The sequence below is a fragment of the Phyllobates terribilis genome, unplaced genomic scaffold, assembly GCF_046119375.1.
Source record: "Phyllobates terribilis strain yellow unplaced genomic scaffold, ASM4611937v1 Scaffold_14__1_contigs__length_39327217, whole genome shotgun sequence".
In the NCBI taxonomy this organism is placed as follows: Eukaryota; Metazoa; Chordata; class Amphibia; order Anura; family Dendrobatidae; genus Phyllobates; species Phyllobates terribilis.
This window is the reverse complement of record NW_027362774.1, coordinates 16,923,898-16,944,583: the sequence shown is the minus strand read 5'-3', so window position 1 is coordinate 16,944,583 and position 20,686 is coordinate 16,923,898. Positions and strand designations below refer to the sequence as shown.

At 47.5% G+C, this 20,686-nt stretch overlaps 1 protein-coding gene across 1 annotated transcript in view; it reads right to left on the bottom strand.

Annotated features, from left to right (window-relative positions):
• The window catches only part of LOC141175783 (thyrotropin-releasing hormone receptor-like), a 40,834-nt gene extending 20,701 nt beyond the window's left edge, over positions 1-20,133 (bottom strand). The window contains exons 1-3 of the mRNA XM_073659713.1: positions 19,924-20,133; positions 8,502-9,025; positions 7,757-8,180 (exon numbers count right to left, since the gene is read on the bottom strand). Coding sequence (XP_073515814.1) covers positions 7,757-8,180; positions 8,502-8,878 — 801 coding nt within the window. The 5' untranslated portion in view covers positions 8,879-9,025; positions 19,924-20,133. The remainder of the gene's footprint in view (positions 1-7,756; positions 8,181-8,501; positions 9,026-19,923) is intronic.
• Positions 20,134-20,686: the final 553 nt, after the last annotated feature.

The following is a 20,686-nucleotide window of genomic DNA, read 5'->3' as shown; positions in this document are numbered from 1 at the left end:
GCCTCTTCTGATTAGTAGACATGGCGCGATGCACACATGATGTGGCACCGGGATGCCGGCGGTAGGAGAAGATCGCAGGGCCATGGACTTATGACAACTACTGCAACTCTTTCTACTCTAAACCTGAAGTCTCTGCCGGAGCAAAATCGCTGCGACTCCGCTGCTGCGACACTAAAGCGAGGCAGTTCCCAAATATGTTGGCCAATCAGGAAGAATAGGCAGGAAAGCCCCAAAATATATACCAGCACTGAACTCCTGGATGGGATGTGGCCCCCAGGGACTATAACCGGTGCAGCCCTGCGGCCATAGCACTAATCAGGTGGAGCAGCTATGCCCCATTATAAGGCGCTGATCATACACTGCATTAAAGCCGATGTAATATTTATCTCTCAGACTTGGAAGTCGTCCACTGAACGCTGCAGAAAGAATCCTACTACGCTGCGTCCTCCACGCAGCCCCTCACTGCGGCCAGCTGGGATTATATGTGGGGGATGTGGATTCGGCTCCTGTGCCAGTAGAGGGATTCATCCAGTCTACGTGTGTGGAGTATAGGAGATATGGAGGATTATAGTAGCATCATGATCAGCGGCGTCCATAGACAAGCGGCATGAATCAGAGTGCCATCTCTTGCTGGGACACCCCACCATTCCTCCAGCCCCTGCTGCACTGACGATTCCTCACCCCTTCTTATATGGCAGCATCACTGTCCTCCTCACGTAGCCTCTGTTCACCCCACCATTCCTCCAGCCCTCGCTTGTCCTCACATAGCCTCTGTTCACCCCACTTTCGGCACATTGTATATACTGGACCCCCATAGAGCTGACAGATGTAGGACCTGTCACGTTAGGTGGGCTACGCTGCGGAGAAGAAGGAGCCTTGACATATAAAGAAAAGGTTTTTATTTATAACCAACGCGTTTCAAGGTGCAAAAAAAACAAAAAAAGGTGGAACAATGACGGAATGCTTTAAAAAGGCTAAAAGGGGGCCGATGGATAGTGAAGAAAGCCCCTAAAGGAGGAGAAAGAAAAAAATGCAACAAAAAAAGTGAATAGGAGGAAACCAGAGCAAACCGTAGGGATAAAAGCCAAGAAATGGGGTAAAGAAATAAGATGAAGGGGTGAGGAGGCCAGGGAGAAACGTGAGCCCCTCCGTCAGCTGTACATTATGCGCTCGTTTCCATGCTGCCTATAGATGACATCTGGCCCCATGTTATATACTATCAGGGCTTTACGTTCAGGGCATTGCCTGACATATAGGCTAAATGCCAGGTGAACGTAACCTTTAAGCTGCTGCACTCGCTGTGTGGGATCATGCGGATAGGAAAGGTGTCATGGTCTCGTCTGCTTTGCCTCCTTGCTGATGGGCTTCTTCTATAACATCTACTAGGAAACAGCTAAAGTAATAAAACACATGCAATGGGGGAAATAGATCAGAATGTGCCTTTATCTTTACCAGAACTTTGAAAGAAGGACTTGTCCTCCAGATCACTGACTGCGCACCTCATCCCAGGACAGCAATAAGGGGGCTCTGCTCACCCCAGGGACTGGGGGGAACTCAATACTTATCAGAAGAGAGAGGACAAGTGAGAGGGGCAGAGAATATAATATTGCTCCGCCAAAAGGAAAATACAAGGCAATGGGAATATGGAACTCCTCACCCGTCAGTGAATAGAGGCAAGTGACTATATGAAGGGGTGAAATTATTAACATTTCTCACACACAATTGTATCCAGTGTAGACAATAATGACAGAAGCATCCAGGACAGGAGCGATACGATGTGTCAGTGCAGGAGTGATACGATGTGTCAGTGCAGGAGCGATGCGATGTGTCAGTGCAGGAGCGATACGATGTGTCAGGGCAGGAGCGATACGATGTGTCAGTGCAGGAGCGATATGATGTGTCAGTGCAGGAGCGATACGATGTGTCAGTGCAAGAGCGATACAATGTGTCAGTGCAGGAGCGATACGATGTGTCAGTGCAGGAGCGATACAATGTGTCAGTGCAGGAGCGATGCGATGTGTCAGTGCAGGAGCGATGCGATGTGTCAGTGCAGGAGCGATACGATGTGTCAGGGCAGGAGCGATACGATGTGTCAGTGCAGGAGTGATACGATGTGTCAGTGCAGGAGCGATGCGATGTGTCAGTGCAGGAGCGATGCGATGTGTCAGTGCAGGAGCGATGCGATGTGTCAGTGCAGGAGCGATACGATGTGTCAGTGCAGGAGCGATACGATGTGTCAGGGCAGGAGCGATACGATGTGTCAGTGCAGGAGCGATATGATGTGTCAGTGCAGGAGCGATACGATGTGTCAGTGCAAGAGCGATACAATGTGTCAGTGCATGAGCGATACGATGTGTCAGTGCAGGAGCGATACGATGTGTCAGTGCAGGAGCGATACGATGTGTCAGTGCAGGAGCGATACGATGTGTCAGTGCAGAAGCGATATGATGTGTCAGTGCAGGTAACAGCCAGGACTTGGGAGCGATACGATGTGTCAGTGCAGGTAAGGACAGGAGAGACCTGCGCTGCTGCTGATGAGTCCGAACAGGTGCAGCAAACATTCATCTCTGGGAACAACTACTAATAATCCCATGCAAATTAGGTTTTTATGTTAAATTATATATGAATGTATTCATATCACTATCTGCTGTGTATTAACAAAAAGGTAAAAAATAATTAAAAATCTTTCAATTTTCAAAGTAGATAAAGAATTTATAATTCATAGCAGATGATGTCACAGCTCACCTCCTCCTCCTCCTGTACAGGGAATGATAACACCTCTATATACAGTAGAAAACACAGGATCCACCATTCACAATAGGTAATGTCACAGCTCACCTCCTCCTCCTCCTGTACAGGGAATGATAACACCTCTGTATACAGTAGATAACACAGGATCCACCATTCACAATAGGTGATGTCACAGCTCACCTCCTCCTCCTGTACAATGACTGCTAACACCTCTATATACAGTGGATAACACAGGATCCACCATTCACAATAGGTGATGTCACAGCTCACCTCCTCCTGTACAATGACTGATAACACCTCTATATACAGTAGATAACACAGGATCCACCATTCACATTAGGTGATGTCACAGCTCACCTCCTCCTCCTCCTGTACAGTGACTGATAACACCTCTATATACAGTAGATAACACAGGATCCACCATTCATAGTAGGTAATGTCACAGCTCACCTGCTCCTCCACCTGTACAATGACTGAGAACACCTCTATATACAGTAGATAACACAGGATCCACCATTCACAATAGGTGATGTCACAGCTCACCTCCTCCTCCTGTACAATGACTGAGAACACCTCTATATACAGTAGATAACACATCATCCACCATTCACAATAGGTGATGTCACAGCTCACCTCCTCCTCCTGTACAATGACTGATAACACCTCTATATACAGTAGATAACACAGGATCCACCATTCACAGTAGGTGATGTCACAGCTCACCTCCTCCTCCTGTACAATGACTGCTAACACCTCTATTTACAGTAAATAACACAGGATCCACCATTCACAGTAGGTGATGTCACAGCTCACCTCCTCCTTTCCTCTGCACAGACCAGAACATGCCCATTTTCTGATCACACATCCCTGTAAGCCATCTCTCTGTCCTTTTCCAAGCATTTTTTTGCAGGCAGCTCTGGGTGTGTATGGAGGGTGTAATACAGAAAAATAAGTAATAGGGGAACCTGCCGGGGGCCTCGTTCTGCCCAAACACGGACCGCGTTCATCATGGAGGGGCTCTGCTATTTCAGACGTACATGCTGCGGTGAACGCCCGGCATCCGATACAGCAGGACCCGGCTCTTTGTTAGCAGAAGTTAACTTCACGTGCCCCATTTACTCCGTATTACTGGTTGTCCGGAGGGCCGGGGTCTCACTGCTGGCGGCCGCCCTCTTTCATGCCCTGGAACGTCTATTGTGTCATTCCTGCTCATTGTTTCCTAAAAGTCAATAGTTTACCCTGGTGGAAATAATACAGACGACCTTGCTGGGCTACAATACAAAATGCTGCATGGGACAGAAATCAATGGCGGCCAACTCCACCGTAATGGACCTTGCTAATTAGAGATGAGAACAGGATCTGAGCACGACGCTCGGCCCTTGATGGAAATGTCCCCACATGATGGGAGGCTGACATTTCACTGACGAGCATTGCGGACGTGGCTGCCGGTTGATGCAGAAGTCTATTATGGCACATGGGTGTCTTATAGGGCGACTCATTCACCCCATTGATTTGGATAACTACCACTTTACTGTCGGTCCTGGTGCTGATCTCCTCTAAAGATGGGCACTATGGATTTGGGGAGAGTAGTGCTTTAGTGAGCACTTCTGGCCTTTTATTTTAGTGTTTGCTTGGGGGCGGGGGGTCTCATCACCAAGATCCCCAGAACTCTCCAGGCTGTCGCTGTAGATGATGTGAGGCCATTACTAACCAATCAGCTCTTCCCCTCCTGCAGGGGGCTGAAGTTTACTAACCGGCTGCAAGGTGCTGCATGCAGCTGCTGTCACGGATGTGTCAGGTGTGACAGGCAGTCGTTCTGGATCCGGCTGTAGAAGGTCATTGCGCTTGGCTTTGCAGGCACATTCTTGATCTTTTCATCTCTGTAGTGTAGTGATATCCTTCTCCCTCTAGGACCGAGCAGTGACCTCCACCTTCTGCTGCTAATTGACACACCCTTGCTGGATGTTTAAATACCTTCAGTCTCTCCAGAGAGTCGCCGGTGATAGCTCTATTTTCCTCTGTCCAGGCTTGAAGTACTAGTAGTCGGCTAGTGTCTTCGTGGCGCTCCCTTGGAGGATAGTTGGCGTGATCTCTCTGGTGTCTTCTCAAGTTAAGTGTATTCCCTTGTCTGTTTACCTGTTTTTCTTTATTTGCAGTGGGAGCTGACTAGTGCTCACTCCGTCCCCTCCCTATCTAGGGCCTATCCCTAGGAGTAGTCAGGGATTAGGTTTCCTGCCCGGCTATAGGTGTGGGATCTATTTAGGGACGTTAGGGGAGCCAAGGTGTTGTCAGATCTGCCTGGGGGTCTCCACTTCCCCTTTCCCTAGTGTTTGGGCTTCCTCTCCCTCTTCCCATCGTTGTGCACTTAGTCTTTCCCTCACCTTGCATGACAGCTGGGCAGTGCACAGTCTGATCCTCTCCTGGGCCTTACACCTGCATCTGCATCTTTGGGGTAAAATATGGGGGAATTTAGTGTAGGAATTTGTCCTTAAATAATCTCCTGAATTATTCACAAAGAAGTGACGCGTCCGCTCCATTATCGCCCTCGCCTTTAATTTGCAACTTTATTAGTCAATCACTTGCGGCTCTACCGCTTTGCATTCACTATGTAGAAATTGTCTTGACATTATAAAAAATTTCCATCCCGGCCGGAGTCTGACATGAAAGAAGGATCAGGCGACCCTGACAGCGACCGTAACAATGGCGGAATAATATCCAATATTGCACCTCATCCATATGCATGGCCTTCAATGACTGATTGTGACTCAGAAATGGTAATTGTATTCAGGGAAAGGCCATCGTCCAGATCTGTGATTGTCACCCAGCAATAACGAGGCGAGGGGAAAAAAAAAAGAACAAAAACCTGATGAATATTCCTGCGAGTTCCTTATGGGAGGAAAATTAGGAACGCGACGTGCGGACGGAGGATCAAACAATGAAGGAACTCTGATATTAGCAAAAGAAAAGTTCTGAAAAGGTCACTTGTATTTCTGAAAGCTTCTTATTCTGCAGCATTTTTTCCACACCTGCCTAAAACTAATGCACAGAGTGGATGACAGATCCGGACATATAATACAGAGCACAGACCATCACGTGGGGTGCACCATGATCATATCCATCACCGTGTCCCCTACACAGTGGTGTTATACAGAATATATAGTGTCAGCGTCACTGAACGCTTCCCATCCCTCCCTCCCCTCGCAGGGACGCCGACTCACACACCGTCGCGGGCCCTGTCCCACTCTTCCTCCTCCTGCTGCTATTGCCCAGGGTCTGTGCTAGGCTTGCAGATCCCCAGGCACTGTGCTTAGGGTGCACACTCCCGGTTTTTTAAAGGGACAGCGCGTGCCACCCTAAAGTGTCCCCAGCCAATGGCTGTGAGACACTTATTATTTAAGGCACCTCCACCTGTTGGGAGGTGCCTGAGCAACATGTTTAGTCAGTTAGACTGCACGCTAGCTAGTTCTCAGGTCCCCTGTCTGTGGATAGCTGCCAGTACCCACTAGTACCTGTCTGTACGTACCTGTACCCGCTTGCTCTTGCTCATTCCAGACTGTCCCTGCTTGTGCCTTCTAGCGTGCCTGCCTGCACCTGCCGTGCCAGTCTGTATACCAGCTGTACCTGTCTGCATCTGCTGTGCCAGTCTATATATCAGCCGTACCTGTCTGCATCTGCTGTGCCAGTCTGTATACCAGCCGTACCTGTCTGCATCTGCTGTGCCAGTCTATATACCAGCCGTACTTGCCTGCACCTGCCATGCCAGTCTGTATATCAGCCGTACCTGTCTGCATCTGCCGTGCTAGTCTGTATACCAGCCATATCTGCCTGCACCTGCCATGCCAGTCTGTATACCAGCCGTACCTGCCTGCACCTGCCGTGCCAGTCTGTATACCAGCACTACATGTCTTCATCTGCCATGCCAGTCTGTATACCAGCCGTACCTGTCTACATCTGCCATGCCAGTCTGTATACTAGCCGTACCTGCCTGCACCTGCCATGCCAGTCTGTATACCAGCCGTACCTGCCTGCACCTGCCATGCCAGTCTGTATACTAGCCATACCTGTCTGCATCTGCCATGCCAGTCTGTATACTAGCCGTACCTGTCTGCATCTGCCATGCCAGTCTGTATACCAGCCGTACCTGTCTGCATCTGCCGTGCCAGTCTGTATACCAGCTGTACCTGTCTGCATCTGCCATGCCAGTCTGTATACCAGCGATACCTGCCTGAACCTGCCGTGCCAGTCTGTATACCAGCCGTACCTGTCTGCATCTGCTGTGCCAGTCTGTATACCAGCCGTACCTGTCTGCATCTGCCGTGCCAGTCTGTATACCAGCCATACCTATCTGCATCTGCCGTGCCAGTCTGCATACCAGCCGTACCTGCCGTGCCAGTCTGTATACCAGCCGTACCTGCCTGCACCTGCCATGCCAGTCTGTATACTAGCCTACCTGTCTACACATGCCGTGCCAGTCTGTATACTAGCCATACCTGCCTGCATCTTCTGTGCCAGTCTGTATACTAGCCTACCTGCCTGCACCTGCCATGCCAGTCTGTATACCTGCCTGCACCTGCCGTGCCAGTCTGTATACCTGCCTGCACCTGCCGTGCCAGTCTGTATACCTGCCTGCACCTGCCGTGCCAGTCTGAATACCTGCCTGCACCTGCCGTGCCAGTCTGTATACCAGCTGTACCTGTCTACACCTGCCTTGTCTTCCAGTATTCCTGAAGTGTCTGCCTGTACTTGTCAAGTCCATCTATTCTTGGCCGTTCCATCTACCTGCCCCTTTGGAGGTCAGCTCCCGTTTGTCCGAGGTCTGTCCTGGAGTAGCACCTGGAGTCCATCTGGAGCCAAGTCTAACCCCATCATCAGGGGCTCTAGCAAAGAGTCAGGTGTTCGCCTAGTTACTCCCCTCCAGCACCTCCTCGGCCCACGGCACAGTGGTTCCACTACCATGGATGCTACAGCATGAGCGGCCGTTTCTGCCTATAAGTTTAGGACGTACCTGTTTCCTTGAGGACAGCGCCCCCTTAGGTCGATTCCGAGTGTTCGTCTTGCCGCTGTCGGACTCGGTCCCATTCTTTTCCTTGCTGCTTTTCTCCCTCCATCTCTCCGTGGTGCTCTCCGGGTGATTGGGGATTGGACTGAGAAACAAGATCCGACCAATCAGCCCATACAAGATGGTGGCCACGAAGAGCGGGATGACGTAAAAGATAGCGAAGTCCGTGAAGTAAATGGGCAGGTAGAGGTTGCGGGAGACCTTGTAACCACATTCCACCTGTTGGTCCTTGTTCACTTGAATATCCACGAGGAAGAACCACAGCATGCAGTAAATGCAGGTGAAGAACCAGACGATGGCAATGATGCGCTTGGCGCGGGACACCGTGCACACTGTCTGCGCTTTTATCGGGTGGCAGATGGCAATGTACCTATAGAGGGATGATAAAGCATATGGTTTCACCATGGACTCTCCTCTCATCAGGTGTAAATTCCTGGAAAACCCCTTTAAATCTAAATCAGAAATGGGGACGGTCCGCAGGAGTCAGCATCCTGCGTAGCTGTGAAACTACAACTCCCAGCATGCCAGGCGGCTATCAAGGCATGATAGGAAGGACGCAGGTTGCTGACCCCTGTTAGGACATGATGGGAGTTATAGTTTTGCTATAGCTAGGGAGCCACAGGTTGGAGACCACCGACCTGGAGGAACATAGTAGGAGACAGGTTGTCTCACACGTCAGATATGGACTCACCTCTCAACGGTGAAGGCTGTGATGGAGCAGGACGAAGCGTTGATCCCCAAATACTGGAAGTAGGTGATCCCCAGGCATCCAGCGTGCCCGTAGATCCACGTTCCTGCCAGGCTGTCTGACACGTTGGGCAGTCCAGCCGCCACCAGGACCATCAAGTCAGCCACCGCTAGGCTGACCAAGTAACAATTGGTTGGGGTTCTCATGTCACGGGTTATGAAGACCACCAGGACCACCATGATGTTCCCTATTATACCAACGCCACAAATCAGCAGGACAAGAAAGACGGAGATGGCTTTGTACTCGATCATGCTGGAAACCAAGTCCTTGTTGGCCAAGGAGATGTTGGTCGGGCTGTCGAATTTGCTGCCGTTCTCCATGTTGTAACGTGGTGGACACTCGATTCTCAGGACTTATCTACACCGCTATCTCCATGGCGGGATCAGGGGCAGAAACGGAGGACGGTCTTGTCATGGCGAGTCCTGGGAGATGGATGGGACGGACATACTGATCCACCAAGTCAACACCTGCAAAGAGAAAAATCAACGTATTCATTGACCTGAATCTGGAAAGGTCTAGAGGCAAATTTAACCCAAACTTATATAAAATACAATAATAAAAGAGAACATGATGAAGCACCAAATCCTGCAAAGAGACCTCGAGTCTCCTATTTCTTTTGTGAGGGGTAAAAAGTAAGGAATAGTGTCTCAAAGTTTAAAAAGTACCTATTTATTCTCCTGTCTGGTCTATTTGTTCTTCCTATGAAATAACAATTCTGGAGAATCTTTTGATAGAACTCTGCACTGTCCCTCTGTTATTCCTCCTGGAAATGATTGATCTCTTTTACAGCAGGATCTGTCCTTTCACTCACAATGAGTGCTGATAGCGTCAAGCTGTGCAATCCTGATGACAAACCCAATATTGACGCACAGTTTTAATACATTTCCAGGAGGAATAACAGAGGGAGGTCACAATCCAATGTTCTGAGAATAGATCCTCCAGAATTGTTAAGTCGTAGGGAATACAAGTATTAAAAGGTTGTGAGCTACTTGGTGATTGTTGGAGGTCTGATGACCACTGGGACCCCCAGCGATCCTGAGATTGCAGCTTGGGAATCCCGAGAGCAGTAAGTGCATGAATGAATGAATGTGCTCCCATAGACAATGAATGTACACCTCTGCTTCATTCATAGCCTTGCTATGGGGATCGCTGGGGTTCCCAATCGATCAGCAAGTTATCCCCTACCTACTTGATACTTTGGAAATAGCCCTTTAATTAAAATAGACCAGTCAGGAAAGGTGATGGTCCCTCTATGTTCCTGGACCAATATTTGGGGGCGTGATGGGACAGAGTCTGAACTGTACAAATTCCATGAAAAATGTATAGAAGTGTATCTTCTACTGCCCCTTTAAATCCTGTGCTCAGCATTTTCCTGGAGTGTCCCTTTAAGTATCTGCAGATCTGATAAGATTAATATTGCATAACCTGCAGGTTGTACTGTGACAATATAAAACAGGAAGGAATTAGTCTTTAAAGTGCAACATTGTACAGGAAACCTCCACATGTAAAGTATCTTTCCACATGTCCTGAGCTCCAGTGACATTAAAGCCACATTTCCGGATTCTTCGACTTGTTTCAGGGCCTTCTGGCAGCTTAGATCATCCATAGCACTCAGCCGTTGGGTCACATGTCTGACTACAGAGGACAGATACATTGTAGTCTGTTTCCAAGGGCAACCAGCAGTTCTGAGAACAGTTCTGGGTGTGAGATATATTCTCAATAGCACAAGTGAAGAATGTTAAGTGTTTTCCGCCTGATCTGTGATACTTGTGGCTTTTTCAGGCTTCTCGCTGCCTGCGGACTGCGGAGAAGAAAACCTGATATCATTCGGGGTCAATGAGGACGCGCAGCTGCCGACACTTGAGTGAATTATTGCTAACAATGAGTCACTTATCATCCGGACACTTCACCTCCGAGAGACCATTTATAGATCTATTTTCTACACCTCCAGATTTGCGGCCAGTTAACCCTTCCACATCAGCCGGTTTTCGTCGTGTGGGGGTGGGGTTGGGGGGGGGGGTCAGTGGTTTCATATTAGACTCAATGACCCTGGATAATAGTCACTGTGAGGAGCTGCCCACTTACTAAAGACTATGATACCTTTCCAGCAACGGACCACCATTTTTGTCAATATTATTATTGTGTATTATTAGTGATTTACTTGTTATGTTTTATATAGTTCTGAAATACTTGTCAGTAGGTAAGATTCACTTGTAAAATATCCAGCATTCCACTAATCTCATCTTTATCTCAGGAGTATCTAACCATTGTTTCAACAGCCAATAATCTCATTAGGTGAGTGTAGATTGAGACACAGTGGAGCCGTCGCCACAGGGGGTCTTACAGGCAGTCTCAGGTGAAGGCTTCTAGGATATTCTTCATTGTTTTAGCGATCAGTAAATGTTTAAGGGGAAGAGTGTCAGCAGGGAGGGGGCTGATCCCAGGGAAGGAGAGGAGAGACATGTTTTAGTGAGAGTTGTGTGGAAGGATTGAAGGAAGAGGATGGAGACCGTAGACTTGGAAGGATGAATGGATAAACATGTTACCATTATGGATTATGTCGTTTGGATTTACACTTTCTTAAAAGGACGGCTGCTACTGGATACCTGTGCTTTCATCGTTTTATCTGCCGTCTAGAGGATCATGGACTGTGGCTACAGACTATACTGGCTGGAGATACGAAATCTGTGGGTCAACCAAAAGTTGGGAGACAGTGAGTATGGCGTTATAGAAAGCCAGTGGAACTACTGACCCCAGATTGGGAATTTGAGGACTGAGAGAACTGTATTTTTGGCCATTTACCTGGAATTGCTTTATTACCATGGCTGTGATCAATAAAATATTGTTGCATCGTTAACCTGCCTAGGTGATTACTGACAACCCACAACCTCAGATCTTTACAGTTACCATCATACAGCAAACATTAATCTATAGGACAGACAGGATACATATGGCGCCTCTTCGCTCCTGTATCGAGCTGTCATTGTCCATCTTGTCCTGAGCTTTTCCCCGGTTGATGGGTTTATTCCTATTGAATCCAATGATCGCTCTCATACGGATCTTTCTTTCCTAATTAAGCCGTTCTCTTCCCTTTGAAGGTTTGTGTCTGCATTATACGACAATCCCATCCTTACACCGACACATCACCCTATGGCAATACCGATCCCTGGAGAAAGTATTCAGTATATTGACATAGTATTCCCCATTAGATCAATTATTGCATGTGGCTGCAACGTGCAGGATTGTATCTGACGGACGCGGCTTCAGCTCAGGGTCCTCATCCTTAAAGTTCTGCAGTCAAAGACATTTCCTTCTAACCAGCGGCATGGACCCCAAGGAAAAACCACCAACAAGGATCCCAACTGCACTGCGTTCCAAATTATTGTGCCATAAAGATGTAATTTTGTGTTTTTCCCATAACCTCCTGGACGGTTTGTGTCTCGGGGTCTTTGGATCCCTGACATCAGTCTCAGACCCCTGTGACAATTAGTTTCTCAGGTTCTCAATTAAAGAAAACTCCATAAGAAGCCCGTTCCACATTATTAAGCAGCCGCAGGATTAAAGCAATATGGGAAAGAAAAAGGATCTCTGCTGCCGGAAAGCGTCACACAGTGCAATGCCTAGACAAGGTATGAAAACATTAGATGTTTCACGAAAACTGAAGCGTGGATGGTTGGTGGACGGCCAACATGACCCCACAAGGCTGCGACGTCAGCAAGGAGGTGGTGAAGTCAAGTTTGGGCCGGAATCATGGGGAGAGTTGGTCGCCCCTTTAGGGTTCCTGAAGGTGTGAAAAAGACCTCGTCAGAGTATATAGAGTGTTTGACTGACCACTTTCTTTCATGATAGAAAAAGAAGACCTGTGCCGTCCATAGCAAAATCATCTTTGTGACGACACAGCTTTCTAATCTTAATCAGCCAGACATCTAGATTTGTTAAGCCAAGAGAAATACACTATTGTGTTTGTGTTGACTTGTAAATATATGTGTATTTCTGCGGCTGGTCAAGAAGGACATATTATTATTTGTATAATCCTGATTGTTGACTCCTCTTGGGTCTGTGAACAATGATGTTTGTTAATATGATAATTATTACATATTATACTAAAGCCAGCTGAATGTTGATTTAAAGAGCCCCCTGCTATACCAACTATGTAAATTGATTAGCTCAAACAATGAGACCTGAGTGAGCCCTGCACCTTTACCTCTGACCTGTGACTGATGACCTTAGCCACATATGTAAATATAAAAAAGGGTTTTTCTGTCCTGCTGCTAAGAGATTTGAAACAGAGATTGGAAAGCGACTTTACAAAGAGAATCAAAGATCAGACTCTCTGAGACCATCAGCTTGGAAGCATGGCTTTAACCAAAGAGACACAGATTTGGATTCTACATGATTCCGGCCTAAGGGTATATGGCCCTAGCTGGAAAGATACGGATCTGCACCATTGACCATCAGAGAGCCCATGGATGCATTTGGGGAGAACAGTTTGCGATGATGAAGTCACCTGGCCCCATGGATATGTTATTTAGGGTTGCCAGGTGGGACCCTCCGGTCACCTGGAACCCATAGAGACATTTGGAGAAACCAGATTGGGACCAGCCGGTCATCTGGCCCCATGGAAACTCTCGGACAGGCCAGGGTGGGACCCTCGGGTCTCCTGGCCTTGTACCTCTATGGACTGTCAGCTTCCTAAGCTTGCCGCTATCTTCTGTCTGTGGGGGCCCACCAAAAGCGGGGGCCACTGGCTGAGGTAGTTGGCCCTGGAAGTCCCAAAGTCGCAGTTGCTCTATTCTTGGCTGCCAGGTGAGACTGTGTAATGTTATAACATCTTGGGTATTTGCTGGGTCTGTACTATATCTTATTGTCCATTTTGGTGGTTCAATAAAGTATTGCCACACTGTTTTACCCTCACCCTGTGTGTCTGAATAGTATTACGCCCACGGAAGACCCCGGATCTTCACAATATTTATCCTGACAATGTCCCATCTCCTGCTGCGGAGAAACCTCCGAGTCATCGGCTTCTATGGGCATAAAGGAGAGAAACTCCTGGTGCAGCCACCACCCTCCCCTGACCTCAGCCCTACTGAGAATCTTCCAAGTGTCCTCAGCAGAAGATCTATGAGGGTGGAGGCCGATCACATCAGATCAGCAGCTCTGGGGGCGATTCTGACATCCAGCAAAGAAATTCAAGCAGAAACTTTCCAAAAACTCCCAAGATCAATGGAGGAGAAATCCCAGAAGCTCCGATGTTACCTGGACCTCGGCCTGTGAGGAGGCTTCTGATGTCAGTGAATGTGACGTCTTAATGCTGGAGATTCCACAAATCACCGTTCTCAGATATTTACAACCTATAAGATGTTCGGACTCTTGTTCTGCAGAAGAATTTGCTGCATTTTGAGTTTTTTTTTTAGTTTTGAAATAAATCCTGATATCATTGGGAGATTTGTCCAATAAATGATTTATTCTCTAACGGCCGACGACTGGATATTATACGACTCCTCTGCATCCAGGAAAATCATAGGAAAAGAGCATTTGCATCATAATTTGGAACGTGGTGTATAATGGGTCTTTAATGGTATCGGTTTTCTCATATGAGCTAAAAGGCCCTCTAGTCTCCAGGGCCCGGGCGCGACTGCAACCCCTGCACCCATTATAGATCTGCCCCTGCTTCTAAGTGCATTGACGGACAGGTTGGCAGCTGTGTAACCATTGTCTACGATGACCCAAGAGCTCATTTGTTACAACCTATTAACATATTAATATAGGGACTTTATTCTGTAGATTAGAAAACGAGCGCTCAGAGCCAGGCAGCTGCTGTAAAAGCAGATATAAAAATGTACATTAAAAAATAATAACGTGATACAGATGTAACCCTAACCTAGGATCCCATTGGATCAGGGGACTACGCTGTGACCTATGATCTCAGTCACACAGATTTTACCATACAGAATGGACACGGTAAAAGCCTATATAATGAGATGGGTCCAGGTAAAGTGTTCGTACCAAGAGCTTCACTCCTCATGATATGTCGGCTGCAGCCGCGCTCTCAGCCCATATCCACCTCAGCACCGCGGCTTGTCAGCAGATTAATCCCCTTTGTTGAGGGGTTGGCACAGTTTTGTCACACAGCGGTTGGCGAACGTGAAACATGGAATTATAAGTCAGGAGGCGGCGAACAGATTGTCTCCTGCGTAGAAAGCTTCTCTCCACTTTTATCTCTTAATCTTGTTTTTTTTTTTTCATTTTCTTCGACGGTAACAATCTATATTTCACACACAGGATCTTCTGCCTCGACCGGATCCATCCAGAGCCGCGACGATCTGCACATTAGATCTTATCTAACCCTTAATGAGCTGTCTGCATTGTGGATTACAAGGGGTTAAAGCAACCGAAATCTGTCCCGGAGCCCGGACAATAATATACAGCCTGTGTCCTCCAAAGGCTGCGCAGTCGTATGTCACCCGCTGCCCTACTGTGCACCGACACAGCCGACTACAGATGGTGCTGGACACCGACTTACAGGCTCACTGCCTCTAGGTGGCACTAGAGAGACGGCAGGAATAATTGGCATTGACACTTTGTAAAAATTTGCTGCTTTCCAGTTAACTCTTAGGCTGCAATAATGACATTTCTTTTCTGGGGTGATAATGCATCATTTGTGATGCAGAAATACCCAACTGTACAGTGTATTATGAGAATATCTGCATTACCTTCAAGACCCCTAAAAGCTCGGACCAATATAGCAACTGGGAAAACGCCCATGCCAGGGCCAGAGATGCCAACCATAGGCCGAGTTGGTAGAAAACAGACTGGGCTAGTATAAAGGTCAATAGCAGAAGCTCCATAGATGATAATGACGAATTATTCTGCGAGCTCCCAGATTCCCCAACTCAGATTTATGACCCCCGTTCATCCTGAGCCTCCTGATGAGCTAATCAATGACATCATCAGAACATCTCATTCTCTCCTTATTATTAGTCAGTTACAATGTATCAGTGCAGATAAGACGCCTAGAATCCGGGCAGCTTACCGCAAAGAGGATTATCCCAACCCTGAGCTGTTGGATATATAAAATAATGCAAAAGTCGATTTTTTTTGTTTCCATTCATTGACAGCGAGCAAGGGAGTGAAATGCAAAGTGTATTAGTAGATCGAGCTCCTTTTTATTATACAAGGAGCCGGAAAAGCCTTTAAATTGGAGATTCCTCTTAGACCCAAGAGGACAGCCGGGGGTCTTATATCTACAGGTGGTGATTTATTGTGTGTGGAGATCCCCCATTCGCCGTAATCACAGCTGCTGCTTGTAATCGGCGGCAGAGATGCGGCAGGAGCATCGGTCCCAAGGTTTCAATCATTTCCCTTTAACACAAGCGCTATTGATTTTCTCCGGCGTGGCCGTCCATCCGGGCTCATTCTCCAGTCTCTCTGATGACATATCGCTTCATAAATACTTTAACAGGCTTTGACTGCCGGCCTCATGACAAGTTTCCTACCTGCGAGCGGTGACAGCGCCACTTAACTCAGCTCCAGTTAATTAAGCTCCGCTCCACGGCCGATCAGAGCAGCGCCTCGCCTGACTCCGCTCCTGACAGCCCAAATTCTGAAGGCAACGGAGACGAGCTAAATGTCAGGACCATTTGCTTGTTAATTAGCGATCTTTCAACTCATCCTCGTCTCTCTGTGGTTCGGGTTAGGAAAACTGTTTGCAGACAAGTCTTCTCATTTCCGGTTCTCCAGTCACAGTCAGGTCGTGTGTTCACATCACTTACTCCAAAAAAAACCAGAGTTAAATATCTTGCACAAATCCCTGAGCTCTCCTGATTCTAACGCTCTTTTCCGTTTTGTTCTGCGTCGCTCCTTTGCAGAGATATTCACATTTATATCATTTGGATCACAGTATGGGAAATCTCTGCTTGTAGTGCAACTGAGCGTTTCTTCAGGTCAGTAAAAAGGAATTTTATCACATCCATCGTTGCTAAAAAATATTTCTACTTTATTAGTGGTCCATCAAAATCCAAAGACAGGAAATAGAGCAGGAAACATTTAAAAACGTACGCGTTTCTGGCGGAAAACCGCCCTAAGTCATAGGGTGTTTTGTCAGTCATCTCTGGGGGCGTGCGCTTTTACCCCTCCCTTTAAGTGTCACGCAAGGTGAGGGAAAGACTAAGTGCACAACGATGGGAAGAGGGAGAGGAAGCCCGAACACTAGGGAAAGGGGGAGTGGAGACCCCTAGGCAGATCTGACAACACCTAACGTCCCTATATAAGTTCCGCACCTATCGCCGGGCAGGAAACCTAATCCCTGACTGCCCCTAGCAATAGGCCACAGCTAGCAAGGAGATGGAGTGAGCACTAGTCAGCTCCCACTGCAAATAAAGACAAACAGGTAAATAGACAAGGGAAACACTCAGCTTGAGAAGACACCAGAGAGATCCCGCCAACTATCCTCCAAGGAAGCTCCACGAAGACACTAGCCGACTACTAGTACTTCAAGCCTGGACAGAGGAAAATAGAGCTATCACTGGCGACTCTCTGGAGAGACTGAAGATATTTAAACATCCAGCAAGGGTGTGTCAATTAGCAGCAGAAGGTAGAGATCACTGCTAGGTCCTAGAGGGAGAAGGATATCACTACACTACAGAGATGAAAAGATCAAGAAGGTGCCTGCAGAGCCAAGTGCAATGACCTTCTACAGTCGGATCCAGAATGACTGTCTGTCACACCTGACACACCCGTGACACTAAGAGGTTGAGAACTGCAGATTGGCAGCTGATCTAGCAGTCTCAGACGACGCTGATCTGTAATTGGCAGCATCTGGGAGAGATGGGTCAAACTGTACACCATCGGAGAAGACTCTGAAGAAATGTCCAGTCGGACTACAAGCAGAGATTTCCCATACTGCGCTCCCAAAGATATAAATGTGAATATCTCTGCAATGGAGCGACGCAGCACAAAAGGGAAAAGAGATTCAGAATCAGGGGAGCTCAGTTTTTTTTTACATGATTTAAATGAAGTACATAGGCTATTGTTTGCAATGGCTCACCAATTTGGTTGGCAGGAAGGTCCCATGCATGGCACCTACTCCTCCTTGATGCTCGATTAGTGCATTGGGATAGACATTCTTTTATTGAACAAAAATATGATGTTTTCATAGTCTGCTCAATCTGATGGGGTCTCTCACAAGCCCTCTCCATCGCAAGCCTTATGATAGACATGGTCCTCTTCTAGCTATTCCAGGCTTATATGTCAGCACTGTATTGGCAGTACATTTATGAACCAGGAGGCTCAGGATTAACATAGCTGGTTCTACCAAGATCGAGGAAGAGGGCAACAGGGCATTGCGTCATGGAGAATTGGCATCAGACAATCTAAGATTTGGGGGCTAAGACAAATAATAAGTGTCAAGATACTGTGATCATAGGTATCTCAATACCTCATGGCTCTGGGTTAAAGGCAGAAACAAAGGTAATGATTCACCATTTGTGATATTTTTTCTTTCAGTCACTTTTCTTTGTAATATTCGCCTTTTTTGTTGCACCAAATTTTTCAAAATGGAGAACACGGGTTCATGAGTTTTGCACAAAAGCAAAAATCTTTATTTTTGCCAGTTTGCTTTTTTTGCCCCTTTCTAGAGCAAAAAGTCACATATTTCGCTAAAATGTTGCGTAAATTTGCTCCAAAAATTAAGACTGAAATAAATTTGAACAAAAACTTTTTTTAAATAGTTGCAATCGATGAATTGTCTGCAAACATCACTCTCCAATGACATGAATGGATTTCCAGTTTTGGAAACTCCTTTCCCCCTTGGCTGCAGTTTTAAAAAAAAAATAAAAACAACTTTATGCTTTTTTCACCTTCCTCGGTCCAGAAATGAGTCTCCGACGCTGCTCATGGTGTCTATTACTGTCGACAACGCTGCAGACAATCAACTGGAGTTGACGGTATTAACTGCTCATGGTCACTGAGATCACCGATTGGCTATTGATGGGACATGATCGCTGCAGACAATAAAAGGCACACAGCGCAGCAGCAGAGAATCAGCATTGGACCTGGGGAGGGTGATTAATGCATAGTTTTTGTTACAATGCAGGGGTTTTCTGAAACTGGAAAAGCCCTGCAATTCTAGTATTCCGTTCTCCAAGGAGCTGCTCGCAGCGATACAAATCCGTGCCAGATTACAAAATGCTGCAGAAGACAAAGCCCCGAGCGAGGACGGATTTATCTGTGATGTTTGTGATGACAATCAGTGACATATCACTAGTGCTGATCACATATGAGGCAGAGTGACCCCCGGGCTGCACAACCCGGGTACAATGACAACCTCTATAGCGCCCCCTCTTGATGTGGGTGGAAATAAGGATCCAAAAGGCTGGATGTCATCCCATCAGATCCTTTGAGATCCACTTGTTCCCTTATAAAATGCATGTTACGTGGGGAGTCCGGGGATGACTCCTGTGACTACTGACACTACGCAATCCTGGGTACAGGCAGCTGCAGAACATCTTTGTTGATGTGGATCTTAGTCTGAATTAGTAAAACTGCTCAATAAGGGAAAGTAAAATGTGAGATGGAAGGAAGGAAAGAAGAAAGGAATCCTCTGAATCTGCACCGACTCCATCACTCAGTGAGCCGCACACAGAGAAGAATAGGGATTCCCTCGGATGAGTCTGAATTGTCTCCAATGAATGGATCTGGGCATTGAGTGCCCTGGGGCTTTAGGGGACTTAGATCACTTCACCCACAAGTAATGGAGGTTCTTAGTTAACAAAATTCCAACTACGGGATCACAGAGCCAGAGAAAAGTCGCTACCTTTGTCTATTTTTTGTATTATTTTTTCCCAGTCCTATAATAATTGGGGCTGACTAATGGAAGAAGTTGGGTAAATGCCCCATCACACCTCCACCCCCGGGAGCTGCTGTATAAGCTGAGTCCTTCTTTCCGGGAGGACGGAGCCTGTTGCTTCTCTGTAGGGATGGAGGGATGGATGAATCCCATTCCGGCATACGGACCCCATTGTCGCCCTCCGCCTTTCCGCCACAATAATGGAGAATACGCACAAGCTTTGCGTTTTATCACAGCGAGAGCATAAAACAATTTCCATGAAGCAGCATGACGGGTGCAGGGAAGGGGGAGATGGCGGACAGCATTACTGGGATCACCGCTTTTCCATTCCAATCTCTCTATGTGCAGCGAATGTGAATGAGGAGAAGGATCAGAACAAATACATTCAATTAAAAAGTGCAAAACTCCACAAAATCCAAGCACCGAACAACTGCAGCACAAGTAGAGGATGATGGGGGTGATGAGTCCTGCACAATAGTGGGAAGGATCTGGACCTGGAGGGAAGTTAATCAGACTTACTTGTGGGGGGCTCCACTCGCTGGGGAGGGTCTCAGCTGCTGCTGCCTCCAGCTCTCTGTCCTCTGCTCTGTGCTGACAGTTATAAGGGGCTTCACACCAGCTGATGGTTCTCTGCACAACAGCCTATAGGAGCGCAGAGTCCTCACCCCCTCCCTCCAGCATGCTCAATCGGGGGGTCACTACCGAGACTGCAGGGGGTTAATCTGTACGACTGAGAGAGCACATTATGTGTGTGGGTATGCTGCCGAGCGCAGGATCACACGCAGGATTCCTGCAGATCGTCATGCTGCCTGCACACTTGTGACTTAACTAGTATTTAGGGCTTGGGGATCACACAACCTCTGCTGTAGTAGATGAATGATTGACAGATCTGCTCAAAAGCAGCTGAAAGACCCCAATCATCTCCATCCTCTTACCGGAGAGCCCCCTATACCCTGCTGTAGTGGGAGGATGACTGACAGATCAGCTTGTGGAGGAGGTGAGGACCCCCAGGACCCCCACCTGTATATACCCCCCATACCCTGATGTAGTGGGTGGATGACTGACAGATCCCCTTGTGGAGAAGCTGAGAACCCCCAGGACCCCCGCCTGTATATAACCTCTATACCCTGCTGTAGTGGGAGGATGACTGACAGATCCCCTTGTGGAGAAGCTGAGGACCCCCAGGACCCCCGCCTGTATATAACCTCTATACCCTGCTCTAGCGGGTGGATGACTGACAGATCCCCTTGTGGAGAAGCTGAGGACCCCCAGGACCCCCACC